Below are 13,664 nucleotides of genomic sequence, written 5' to 3'. Positions count from 1 at the left end.
CAAATATGTTTGCTGTGAATTCTGGGAATTGGCTAGGACTCTGTGCATGTGCCCAAGCCAGTGCTTGGAGGAAGTGACAGGACAAAAGATAGTTTGGGCGAGACCTGACCTCCCATCCTCCCTGTCTTTTCCTCCCTATCCCAGGCATCTAACAACAACTCGAACAGTTAATTATTTATTTAGTCACTCACTGAAACCAGTTTGTGTTGGGCTTCTACTATGCTTCAGACTTTGTGAACAGGGTAGATCAAAGCATGCCCTCATGTAGCCTACAATCTAGTGAAAGAATCTGATGGAAAAAGTATGAATCACGTTAAACACTGTCTTATAGCTCTGACAATTTATGTACGCCGTTACATGCTTGGCATTTTAGTTATGACTGTGGTCTGTTGAACACTGTGCCAGGTTCCTTAACACCAGCATCTGGCCTGGGACTTAGCTGATGTTTAATAAAATGTGTTGAATTAATGAATCCTCATAATAACCACAGGATAAAGGTATCCTCTCCGTTTTACTGATGGAGAAGCTGAGGCAATGTTGTTTTTACTACAGCCAAGATTCAAACCAGGTCCACAGGATTCTAGGTCCAGTCTTCTGTTCACCATGGCACAGTTACCTTAAAGTACAAATTCTAGGTTATTCAGAGGAATAAACGATGCTTTATCATTTTCCTCATTTTGATCACTATGAACTATCTAGGTCTTTGGGTTGCTGTCCATTGATTTTCTTATTTGCAGCTCCACACATGCAGGAGTAGGGCCCCAGCCAGGAAGTCATCTACTCTGAGAGACCCTAGGTGCTCCACTCAGCCTCAGCCCTGATGAGGACTAGCTCCCCCAGCAGCTCCACGCAGGGCTCGCAATGTTTGCCCATTTCCCGTTAAATCCACCTCTCCTCCCTTCCCGGCAGCCCCACGTCCCCAGTCCTCAGAGTTGGCCATTTTCCCTGAGATCCTGCCTGCAAACCTTCATTCACTACGCCTTTACCTCTAGTCACTGTGGCCACCTTCCAAGCCAAATACTGTGGGTTGGGTGGAAACTACGTCGAAAAAGAAACATTTGCCTATGTTCTTTCCAACTGGCACCTAGGCACACCTCCCAGGTTCACAGTTTCACTGTAGCCCTTATCATTGCTTTTCTATGCAGCCCTGGGGGCAGATCCATGGAAAAGGCCTGTTTCTCTGGGAGCAGCTTTTGCATGATCTGACCATTTGACTTTGGCTGTATTCTACCACAAGACTTAACGTTCTTTCTCTCTCCCCCAGCTAACTGAGATCTTCTGTTGGTTCCTCTCTCAAATTGTATGGCGAAGCTGAATCTTGATTGTAGTGGTGTTTTCCTCTTCAAACCTCAGTCCTTTATTCTACTGTAGATTAAGTCTAGAGGCCACATTTCTTCCGCCAGCCAGGCTAGCACGTCTGAGAGACCTCTACCAAACAACTAGAACTTCCAAGCAGCGGTATTGTTTTAGTCCTCAACCAGTTTTACCATAGAGTGCCCAATGATAAAAAAAAAAAATTAGTGAGCCATTTGGCTCCACTTGCAGTTTTCATACCTGGCCTATTACTTTTGTATTTCCTTTTAAGTCCTTGGCTTGCAACAGTTTGCCAAAGGGCACATTGCCCAGTTCTGTGCCTGAATAGCCCTGACTTGTCCCATAACCTTACAAACACCCGCCCTGGGTTCTGCTTTGTCACAAACCATTTTCTACAATGTGGTGGTTTACAGTTCGGGGCAAGGCAGATGTTTTCCAGATTGCGAACACTGCAGTTTTTAACTCACTCTGTCAGCAGCCTTCTCCCATATTTCATAGAAGACCTGTTGTAAGGCAATTTGTCTTTCAGCCATTTCTTCAAACCAAAATTGAACATTACAGTGAATTGGATGGTGGGGAGGGGGAACGGAGAGAGGAATAGAGCACTGCTTTGTATGGTTTGAAGTTTTCCGGAAGAGTTATTTTTATGCTACAGAGATTTTCAAGATGTACTTTATTCTCCAGTCTCTATACATTTTCGACAAAGTAAAGAACAATAGTTACCCAAAACTTATATCTAAGTCATGTTCCATAAACATTTTTAACCATAAATTAATTTTTCTCAAAGGTATTTTTATTGTTCTCAAAATATATTGAGTCATGTACCCAGTGTGTCAGCTGCTCCAGCAATAAGCTCTGGGAAGCTTTTAACTCTTTTGGCCCACCACCATGCCAATGGGAAGGGCTCCTGGTCACTTTAACCCTTTGGTGACAGAATTCTGATACAACACCACAGTGATCTCTGCTATTGGCTTTGTATCAGCCAAGATTCTGGCAGAAAGCAAAAGGGACAAGCAGACACACTATGGAGAAATTCATAAAGAGACTGTTTATGAAGGTGTTGGCAGAATTAGGAGAAATCAATAAGGTGAAGGACCCATGGCTAGCAGAAGTGGGAGGCATTATCCAAGGCTTGAGGAGTCAAACGAATGATTGGTTACCTTACCTTGTGGAACACAGCTGAGGCTGGAGAGAGGGCTGTTCAAAGGCTCTGGCCTTTAATAGAGGGAGGCAGTCAATCCTCTGCAACTCAGCGAGGGGAAAGCCTGGGAACAAACATGTGAACCATACTCTTCTTGCCCTGGGCAGTTCTTCTTGTCCTGCCAATGTCTCCCATTGGCTGAACCTGACTGGAAGCCAGAGGACAAGGGTGCCCACGGATATTGTCCATAGAAGTCAGCCTCAGCATAGAGCTGAGGAGAAAAGACCAATACTGGATCTGAGGACACTCAGGGAAAAATATTCATCACTAACTTTAAATCAGTTACTTCGCAAGAAAGCCAAAAGTACAGTAGGGGTCTAAATAAGGTATGTCAAATCAGATTATAAAATCAGAGAGCTTTGGGAGGAACCATAGAAACTATCCAGGCTCTATTTGACCATTGCCAGAGACCTTCAGAGACAGGGACATCTCACCACCCCAAAGAGGTTGTGGGATGGCTCCCACTGCTCAAAGTCTGCGTTTGTAAGTCTGAAATCAAAACTTCTATGTGAAATCCCCTCATTTTTAAAAACTGTTGACCACTAACTCAAATTAGAAAAAACAAAAACAAAACTAATAAGGAACAAATCTATGTACTAGATCCAGTTTGTAACCTCTGGTGTCATTTATCATCCAAATTCCAAAGTACCTATTACATCCTTCATTTAATTTTTAATTTGGTCTAAAGAGCATGTAGCTCTTCCAACCTTTCCTTACCCATCTTCCTCTTCCTCTGAATGTTTCTTGCTTTTTTAAAGCCCTTCTTAAAAACATGGCTCTTAGAATAGACCTTTTTGGTATTTTTAAATCAGTGAAGGTAGAAAAGGACCATGATATTTTTTATCATTACTCAGTATTGCCAATGAATGTTTTTTTGTTTGTTTGTTTGGTTTGGTTTTTGTTTTTGTTTTTGTTTTTTTGCTAAAAGTGCCATATATAAAAATTTTTGGAGCAATTTCATTGTGCTATTACTGGGTCCAACTGAGACTTCAAGTCTTCATTAAAATTTATTAGTCTTCCTTTTTCCACTTTTCTTTTCTTTTTTTTTTTTTTGGTTTTGTTACATAAAAAATTATTTAGTAGATTTGCTTAATCATGGGATTCTTTAAGCAAGAACTCTAACGTAACTGCAAGCTATAATATTTATTTGTAAAATTTCAATTGTTTTTGGGTCATTATTTTAGCCTGTACATTTTATTTCTATACATCTTATTTCTATAATCAGGTATCTTTCCTAGATTTTGGTCATTTTCAAGTTTCATAAATGTATCATCATCAAGCAGTTAATGATAATGTCAAACAGGCAGGTTGGCACAAGCTTAGCTCTCTACAATTTGAGGTTGATTTAATGATTAACCCTTATAGGGTACAGGCACATGGTAAATTTCAAATTTATCTGATGACATTATAATCTAGCCCTCCATCTTAGGTCCATAAGGATATCTTGGGTCTCTTGATCAAATGACTTGCTAAAGTTTAAAGGTGCTTGGTCTCTCACTCTAAAATAATCCTCTCAGAAATGAAAGAGATTTAATTTTATAAAAATGATTGAATTTTGGCACTTAAAGAGTAGCCCAATTAAAAAGTGGGCAAAGGATTTAAACAGACATTTCTCCAAAGAAGATATACAAATGGCCAACAATATATGAGAAGATGCTCAGTATCATGTGTCATTAAAGAAATGCAAATCAAAACCACAATGAGACATCACCTCACACCCATTATTAGGACCCATTATTTTATAAGAAGAAGAAAAGGAAGAGGAAGAGGAGGAGGAGAAGAAGAAAATAGCACATGTTAGCAAAGATGTGGAGAAATTAGAGCCATTGTTCACTATTGGTGGGAAAGCAAAATGGCGCAGCCATTATAGAAAACAGTATGGATGTTTCTCAAAAAACTAAAAATAGAATTACCATATGATCCAGCAATCCTACTTCTGGATATACATCCAAAGGAACGGAACATAGGATCTCAAAGAAATATTTGTACACCCATGTTCATCACAGCATTATTCACAATAGCTTCCACAAAAGAGGTGGAAGCAAGCCCATCGATGGATGAATCCATAAAGAAAATGTGGTATTTAAATACAGTGGAATATTTTTCAGCCTAAAAAAGGAAGGAAGTTTGACACATGTAAAAACATGGATGAACCTTGAGGACATTTTACTGAGTGAAATAAGCCAGTCATAAAAAGACAAACACTTTATGATTCCACTTATATGAGGTATCTAAAATAATCAAATTCATAGAAACAGAAAGTAGACTTGTTGCTGTCAGGGGCTAGAGGGAGGGATAAGTGCAGTTATTGTTCAATGAGTATAGAGTTTCAGTTTTGCAAGATGAAAAAGTCTTGGAGATCTGTTGTACAACAATGTGCATACACTTAGCACTACTGAACTTACACATGATTAAGATGATAGATGTTATTAATTTTTTGCCATAATTAAGCTTTTTTCAATTAAAGAGAAAAGATTAGCCCAACTCTTTCCTTTTATGGAGAAAACTGAGATCATAAGAATTTATAGACACTCCTGGTGAACTCATGTGGATTCTAGTTACTAAGATTTTTCTCAAGTGCTCACCAATGAGTTACTGTCCCTATCTTATTGTGGTTAAAACATTTGCTGAAGAGAAAAAAAAAATGTTAACCACTATATATGGCCAATCATAGTCTTTTTAAGAATTAATTTGAAAATATATAAGACAATAGGTGATCTACTTAGTATTTTCATCATTAAATCAAGAGACCACCTAATGGTGGACCCAGCCTGCCAACTAAGGGCCTAGTTTCCCCTTTGCTCCTATGACTTCCAGGCATGTGCTTAAATATCACTGGTGTGGGCTCCTATCTGCTACAGACCCACTTAGTTTGTAGTTTTCAACTAATAAATGGTAGCAATTCCTGTTTTTTTCTATGATTTTTATTTCTTTTCAGACAAGATTATAATTTAACTTGTTTATTTTATTTTACTTTATTTGGAATCCTAAGGTTCTGTAAGACTTCTTCCCACCTTTGCCGTATTTAAGATCTAACAGATTTTTTTGTTTTAACTCAAAGTAATATCCCAGGTGATGTTTCACTTTATAAAAGTACCTCTTGAATAAGAAGTCATGTTTATCTTGTTTTAAGCCTCAGGATAAGAAAGGAGTATTTTCTCCATTATATTTAATTACTAACCAAAGTATTGAATATCTTTGTAAAAATAAAAATAGGAATGTCAGATGTGAACTCTGATACCAAATTGTTGATTTTTAAAAGGAAATTAATCATGTGATCCAGACTAAATAGTTGGTTTCAAAAATCTCAAGTATTTAACTTGATGTAACTAATATGTGCATTTAACTTTTAAACAGTTATTTCAAAGTATTAAAAATCTTCACCGTTCTAATTTTCAGCCAGTTTCCTTTGTAATGCACTGAAGGTGTCCATTACCCTGTAAAGTGAATAGTAAGAATAGTGTCCATTGTTCTAATGTGATCTGTTTAATAGTGTGATTCCCCACCAGATATTAGTCCTCATTAAAGGGAACCTTGGAATCTTAAGGAGAATAATGAAAAACAATTCCATATGGTATTTTAATTTTTATTAGTAATAGAATTTTGAAAGCATTAAAGCATCGAAGGGAGACAGCCTTGCATTCCAACCCAGACCCTACCACTTTCTAGCTTTGTCACATTATTTGTTCTTTCTTAGCCTTCTTTTACCTACATGTAAAATCGAGAACATCAAGTACCTGATTAAAGTAATGAATACAAATGATAGGCTGTTCAAAGAAGGTGAGCAAATGTTCATTTTCTAATTTTCCATGAGTAGGGTTAGTTGTTCTGTGGAAAGCTTTTATATAAAATTTTTGGAACCAGACTGACTCCCTTCTGGCCTAATGCAGAGAGAGGTGTGTGTGGGACAGTGAGTGTGCTGTATCACAGGTTTACAACAGGTCTAAATTTGTTTTCTGTCACTTCCAACATGGCCACATATTGTTCTGCTTGATTGTTTCACTTGGCAAAAAGACACTGTGGGCTCGTTTGCATATCCTCAGTGTAATCAGAAGGAGCCAAGTTTGACTGTGTTTAAAGATCCGGCTTCTTGAAGTTTGTTCTCCTGCAGACCCACAGGGGGATTTGTCCCAGACCTCCCGTTTACAATCAAAGGCGTTCTGTGAATAATCTGATACAGAGTGAGTACAGAATAGAACTCCTTTGTTTGCTAGACAGGTGAGATCCCTACTTTCTCTTGTTGCTAAAAATCTGGGCCAGAAAAATGACTAACATTACTAAATTAACCTCATTCCTTTTGTAATCATTACCCTTATAATGATTTCACTGAAAATCCAAGAATAACAAGAGGGATCCCCTCCACACACACACACACACACACACACACACACACTGGGGTACTAAGAAATTTGAAAGTGTTTTTATAATGTTAATAGTCATAGCATCCAACAACTGTGTGGCAGTTTTCAGTTTTCTGCAGTTTTGTCATGAACATCATCTCTCACATGAAGCAAATAAGATTGGTAGAGCAAATTATCATTCCCCTTGAATAAATGAGGAGGTGAAGGTCAGAAAGTTTGTTTCCTGCTTAAGGTTATTTTGAATTTCCAGCCCAAAGTTTTTATCTCTGAATCCTTTTCTACTCTAAGGGTAAGGGATAAACATTGAGTGATTTAGTTTTAACAGGTACTAGAGTAATACTTTCTGTGTTACCTCATTTACTGTTCACAACAATTCTGTGAAATAGGTATTACTGGTCTCATTTTATAGATGAGTTCACGCAGAGAGGCTAAGTGCCTAATGAAAGTTACATAGATGACGACAAAGTCGGTCTTCAGAGGTTTCTGAATCTAAGACATACACTTCATTTATTCTGCCACACTGTCTCTAAAGTGTCTATAGATAGACAGATCTTAGATAATCTATTCTAGATCTATTATATTCCTGTTATAGAAGATCCATCTGCTATGCCCTGTGGTAAACACTTTTCCATGTGATTTCTTTTTTTATGTTTATTTATTTTTGAGAGAGAGACAGAGAGAGAGAGAGAGCAAGCAGGGGAGGGGAAGAGAGAGGGCGGCAGAGGATCTGAAGCAGGCTCTGCACCGACAGCAGAGAGCCCAAAGCAGGGCTCGAATTCACAAACCGTGAGATCATGACCTGAGCAGAAGTCAGATGCTCAACCCACTGATCCACCCAGATGCCCCTCCATGTGATTTCTTTCTCTCTGTCCATCCACTCGCAGACATGCAGACACAATTGTTACGAAAGCGACTGAGACTGAGTTCCAAAGACAAGAATGACTACAATGGTCTCCAGAGATGCCTGGCTTATACGTTTACCTGCCACCGTATATAAAGTGGGGAGTGCAAAGGCAGCACATCTAGCAAAGCTTCTGTGTCATTCCCCACCTTTCAGACCTCCCTCCTCCTTCCTACCTCTGTGAAACAAGAGAAATCCTACCATAAGAAAATGGATGCCAGACAATAGCCATTGTCAAATTACTGGCAGTGTAGTGGACTTTCTAAAGTAGGAGGTATTACAGCAAGACCAACAGGGGAGGAGTCCTGGCTTTTGAGTTACTAGCCGCATGTCCTGGGGCAAGTCACTTAACCACTCTGTCCCTCCACTTCCTCACCTATAAAAATAGCCATAAGGATGGCATCTGCCTCATGGGATTGGTTGTGAGGATAAAATTAATGAGTTAATGAAAAGTACTTACAACGGTACCTGGCCCATAGCTAACATGATTTTGTGCTAGAGGACACTCAGTAAATATTAAAGCTGTTATGTTTATTATTCTTGATAAGCATATTTTACTCCTCCCCAAATCCCTCTGAGGGTTAACCCACAGCACAGTGCCAACACCCAGGTTTTGGTGCCCCTCCCTAACTTCATGTATTGAGTCTGTTTATGTAGGGAGAAGGCAATGTGATTTAGTTACTGCTATATCTCACTGAATAATAGGTTCCCAAGGCAGGTGCATGCAAGCAAGAATGATGTATAGTCTATTCTCTTTTATATGTACTAGGGAAGGCCCCTCTGTTTAAAGAGACTTTCTGGGTTTCTCGACCACTCTAGTCATACTTCCCTTGCAGCATTTCTAACAACATATTGTAATTACCTTTTCTCTGTTTTCCTTACCCAACCATGAGCTCCTTAAAGGCAAAGGACATATCGTATTTAATTTTATATCCCCAGTACCTAGAATAGTCCTTGGCAGTAGTAGCTTTTGTTTATTGACTTACTGAACAAGTGGGAAGATGAGTGAATGGATACATGGTTAATTCTATGTTAAGTAAATAATCATCTCTGAATTTTGTGTCAATCTGAATTTTCATACCTTGAATTTTTCTTAAAGCAAGATAGCCAATGAGGTTATTGGTGATCAGGGCATACATTATGTAACCCCTCTAATTACTGCCCATAATTCTTGTGTTTGTTTGGTCAGTCAAATAATTTATTAACATATGCCCAAAGAATTTAAAGGTCAGACTCAAGTCCATTTTTAAGAAGTATGCTTCATGTCTTTCTATACATATTATATACTTTTCCTAGCAATGGCAGAGTAGATATATAAGATTTCAAAAATATACTTCACAGTGTTAGTACTCATAATTATTGCGTTCATATGAAATCATTTAAGAGGAATTCTTGGATTTCAAAAAAGCATCAGGTTATGCAGTGATGCTGTGCTTGAGGAAATTGTAGACACTTTCCAAAATAGATACTTCACTTTTGCAGATGAGAAGTGAGGTCCAGACAGGACGATGATTTGCTCAAGGCCACACAGCTCATCAGAGACTGAGTCAGGTTCCCATGTTCTCAGGCCAGTGGCTTTGTGGACACTGGGACCAGGATTCTTAAGTGATGTTGATTCTGGAAGGTGCAGGAGTGGCCCTGTAAATCCAAACCAGCCAGGACAAGGGCAGATTTCTGGAACATCACATTGTGGTGGTTGATTCTGGGCTAACAGCCAATTGTAGAAGAGCCCTGTGACCCACATCAGTGCCCTTAGGTGTATCCAGTCCTTTCACATGACGTTTAACTTTTAACGTGTTAGAGAAATGCAGGTCTGCTGCTAAAGAGAGGCAAGATCAGAGGGAGACCCACACACATGCAAAGGCCTCATAATGTCCCTCTGCAATTTTTAAACACTTGAACTTTAAACTTTTAAACTTCAATAAATTATGTTGAAGGTTTGATAGAAACAAATTGTAATAAGCAATGGTTCCTTTTTTCTCCAGTGAATTTGTGTGTATAGAAGAATAGGAGGTCGTTTTAAACTACGCAATGTAATATTATACATGTTATTTGAACCAGAATGACTTTTGCTCTTTTCTATTTCTGTACCCAGATTCGAAGGGCTCCAAGGAGAAGAATAAAATGGAGATCTTGTACATACTGGTGCCAAGTGTTGCTATTCCTCTGGCCATTGCTTTTCTCTTCTTTTTTATCTGCGTCTGCCGCAATAACCAAAAGTCATCGTCACCGCCAGTCCAGAGGCAACCGAAACATGTCAGAGGTCAAAATGTGGAGATGTCAATGCTGAACGCATATAAACCCAAGGTAAAATCAGCAGTACAGAGCTGCATATATTCTATAGGCTTCAGGTTAAAGCAAAACTTATCACCCTCCCCAGCTTAGAAATCAAATGATCTACGATCAGAGTTGACAAGCTATAGAGTTCATTTTCAGCATAACTATCTATCTCTAACTGTATCCAAGGCAGCCAGAGCGTTCTTTGGTCAGTGTGTGCACGTCAGTGTTGGGCCAGCCATGTGGCTGCCTTACCATCAAGTCTGGGCTAGAAAGAATCCTTAGGACATCATCTCTCCTAAGGATTCAGAATGTGAGCTATTTTTCAAAATTTCCAAGAAGGAAATACCATACTCTTCCAATGAAACTGAAAGAGATGAACAGAGAAAAAAAAAACCAAACAAACATGGTTTACTAACTTCACTATCAAAAAATCTTTTTATTGCACAGTAGTGTACGTAGACTATACACTTAAAACCGGTTAAGTTTTATGTGATGTGTCTTTTGCCACAACAACAAAACCTAAATCCTAACCCAGGAGTTAAGTTCAGTTAAATGCCTGACCTAAATCTGTTCCTCTTTGGTTTAAGTATATTTAAAGAGAAGTGTTGTCCTTCCTATAATCTTTGAATACTGTTTTATGATAGCCTACCTTAGCCTTCTCGTCTCTGTGATAAATCAATCCACTTCCTTTGTTTTTCCTCCTCATCTTTCAGCATGTGGGCTGCTCTAGGTCCTGGCAAGGAAGCCAGGGTCACCAGCCCTTACCTTAAATGGAGCGCACACACCACATCTTAAAGCTGAAACACAACAGAGGCTTTCTCTCCACAAAGCCAGAACCTCAATCCCAGCCCTCTCACCAAAAAGATTTCATTTAAATAACTTAGAAAACTTCCAAAAAGCCCGTCTTTTCTTCTTATCCCAACTCCATAGGACGTTCATTCACTCATTCTACAAATATTTGTCTTCTCTGTGGGTTAGTGGCCATATTATTCATTTGGCTTTCATAAAGAGAAGATGCATCACTTTAATAAAATTTTAGGGGAAAAAATGTCTTCATGCTCAAATTAACTAATTCTTTTAACTTGTAAGTAGATGTAGCTGCATATTGGGACTGACACATAGCCCTCATCTGATTGTAGTCTGCTGTGCAGTGGATTTTTTTAATTTAAAAAGTCTTAAAATGTTTTTTTTCTATTGTAGTCCTATTTGTAGTCCTATAGAAACCTTGTTTCCTAAAGTTTTTGGATTTCTTAAATTTTAAAAATTCATTTTTAAGTATTCTGTCCCAAGCAAAACCATAGTTCTCTTAAGTGGGAATTTTTACCATTAAAAAAAAAAAAAAATGAAGAAAACATGAAGACCACAGGGTTTACTAAGTGGCTTGGGGGACAGGTAAAGGTGGAGGTTCAACTGTTTGTGACGTCCTAGCTGCCAGCTAGTCAGCTTACATACATTACAGCATGTGATATAATGTCATATTTAATCCTTACATGGTACTAGAAGAAAATAGAGGGGTAAGATTGATTGCATATTCGTGAAGTAATGCCTAGTTGACATTTTACATTTCCCGTACTTCAAAGTTCCAGTGCAGTAGTCTTTATTCTGTGAGAGTCTTAGCCCATCATTTCTTTTTTTTTTCTTTTTTCTTTTTTAGTGTTTATTTATTTTTGAGAGAGCGCAAGTTGGGGAGGGGCAGAAAGAGAAGGGGACAGAGGATCTGAAGCAGGCTCTGTGCTGGCAGCAGAGAACCCGATGTGGGGCTTGAACTCTAGAACTGCAAGATCATGACCTGAGCTGAAGTCAGACACTCAACCGACTGAGCCACCCAGGCACCCCTCCCTGTCATTTCTGTTATTAAATGTTGAGAAACCTTAGAAATGCCAGAACTCTGGATGAGAGAGAGACCCGGATGGGGTTGGTCACTGTGCAAAAGCCACCATCCTGGAGGGACAGGCTCCTCATTGCTATGGCAGGAACCATGGGAAGAGTCATTTCCATTTGGGAAAATTGTCAGTTTTGTAGGCCAGCCTCAATCTGCAACTCAGTTCCATTTTTAGCGAGGTTTGTTTTGCAAAGCATGACATCCAATAGGCATGATGGTTTGGATTTATGCAGTCTTTCACATAAAGGTGTCAGAGAGCTTTCTGGCGTAAGTGGAGAAAGCTAATGTGGGTCGGCTGATACAAATTGATACAAATCAAGAACTATACCAGGAACTTTCATAGTCATCATCTTATTTAATCCTCACAATGATTCTGTAAGATAGGAGTTATTATTCATACTGTACAACCAGAGTAAGTGAGACTCATACAGATTAAGTAACTTGTCCAAAATCAAAGAGCTAGAAATTGGAAGAGATGAAATGTGAACATAGGATTTTTCATGACTAAATAAAGTCCTTGCTCTTGCCTGACCCCATAATAACTTTTTCACGGAACAAATCGTGCTGGGAAGGGAGAGTGGGAGGGGGTCAGGCAAACAACTAAATATGATTCCATTTGGTCAGTTTGGGCTGAACACTAACCACAGGCATCACCCTGGCTTGTGATAAATCCTTAAGAGGCTTGTGTAACAGCCTCACGTCTGAATGATATAGCTCCAGTCCTGCCAAAGGCATGTGAAATTTGGCCAGAGCAGTAATAGTCCTCTACCCTTTGTGGTTGTAGAGACAAATGTGAAATATACTGGGCCCGATTTTCCCAAAGACTTGGTGAAGTAAACATTGTTTTCATCATTTCTGAAGTGTCCCTTGCAAAATCTGCCAGTGCCAAGATTTCTCCAACCCAGGGCTTAAAATTCAGCCTTAAACGTCCCTCAAGTAATTCTGAACCACACTGGATGTAGGAATGGCTCAAGAATATTTGACTGGGTTGAGGAGGGGGAAAGGAGACAACAAAAACAAATGCTAGCTCTCTTTGTCTTACTCTCTTAAGAGATTTGGCTCCAATCAAATTTGAATTATTCTGTTGTTTGTTTTGGTTCTTACTGAGTGCCTTTCCTGGAAAAAGCACAAAGGACTTTGTAGACCTTAAAGAAAATTCCTAACTGTAAACAGTCAATCTCTAAAAGTGCTTTGAAAGGTCACTGACACATAAATAATACATGTACCTATAAAATCTAGAAGGAAAGAACACACATAATAAAAGAAAAGAAAAAAGAAAGGAAGGAAGGAAGGAAGGAAGGAAGGAAGGAAGGAAGAAAAAGAAAGAAAGAAGTCCTGAAAACAAACACCCTACCAGAGTAAAATCAAAAGGATATTTGGAGGCTGAGATGTAAAAGAATGAAGCATGGAAACTGGTCTGCCCAAGCCTTATTCTTATTTCTCCTTCGTCAATTCAAAAGTCTGAGATTCCAGGGTTTTTATTGATCCAAATGAATATGGCCTTCGGGGTTTAAATGGTTTCCATCTTTCTCCACTTGCTGAGCTGCTCAACCCCTCCCCCCCCCCCCACACACACTTTTGGATTAAGAAGAAGCTCCTCAGGGAGATTAGAAACCCATACCCTCCAGAGGGGACAACAGCAGTCAAGGACAAACTGGTTGACAGACCTGGCTTGAGTCTCTAGAGAGGCAGGTGAAGCAATTGGAAGTTAGACCTCAAGGAGGT

At 39.1% G+C, this 13,664-nt stretch overlaps 1 protein-coding gene across 2 annotated transcripts in view; it reads left to right on the top strand.

Moving 5' to 3' along the window:
• The window catches only part of ROR1 (receptor tyrosine kinase like orphan receptor 1), a 402,963-nt gene that overhangs the window by 373,102 nt on the left and 16,197 nt on the right, over positions 1-13,664 (top strand). For both annotated transcript variants that reach the window (XM_019449026.2, XM_053894422.1), the window contains exon 8: positions 9,873-10,084. In XM_019449026.2, coding sequence (XP_019304571.2) covers positions 9,873-10,084 — 212 coding nt within the window. The remainder of the gene's footprint in view (positions 1-9,872; positions 10,085-13,664) is intronic.

The sequence above is a fragment of the Panthera pardus genome, unplaced genomic scaffold (genome assembly GCF_024362965.1).
Source record: "Panthera pardus isolate Hobbes unplaced genomic scaffold, ASM2436296v1 HiC_scaffold_11, whole genome shotgun sequence".
In the NCBI taxonomy this organism is placed as follows: Eukaryota; Metazoa; Chordata; class Mammalia; order Carnivora; family Felidae; genus Panthera; species Panthera pardus.
Note: the sequence above shows the minus strand (reverse complement) of the source record. Positions and strands in the feature narration are given on the sequence as shown.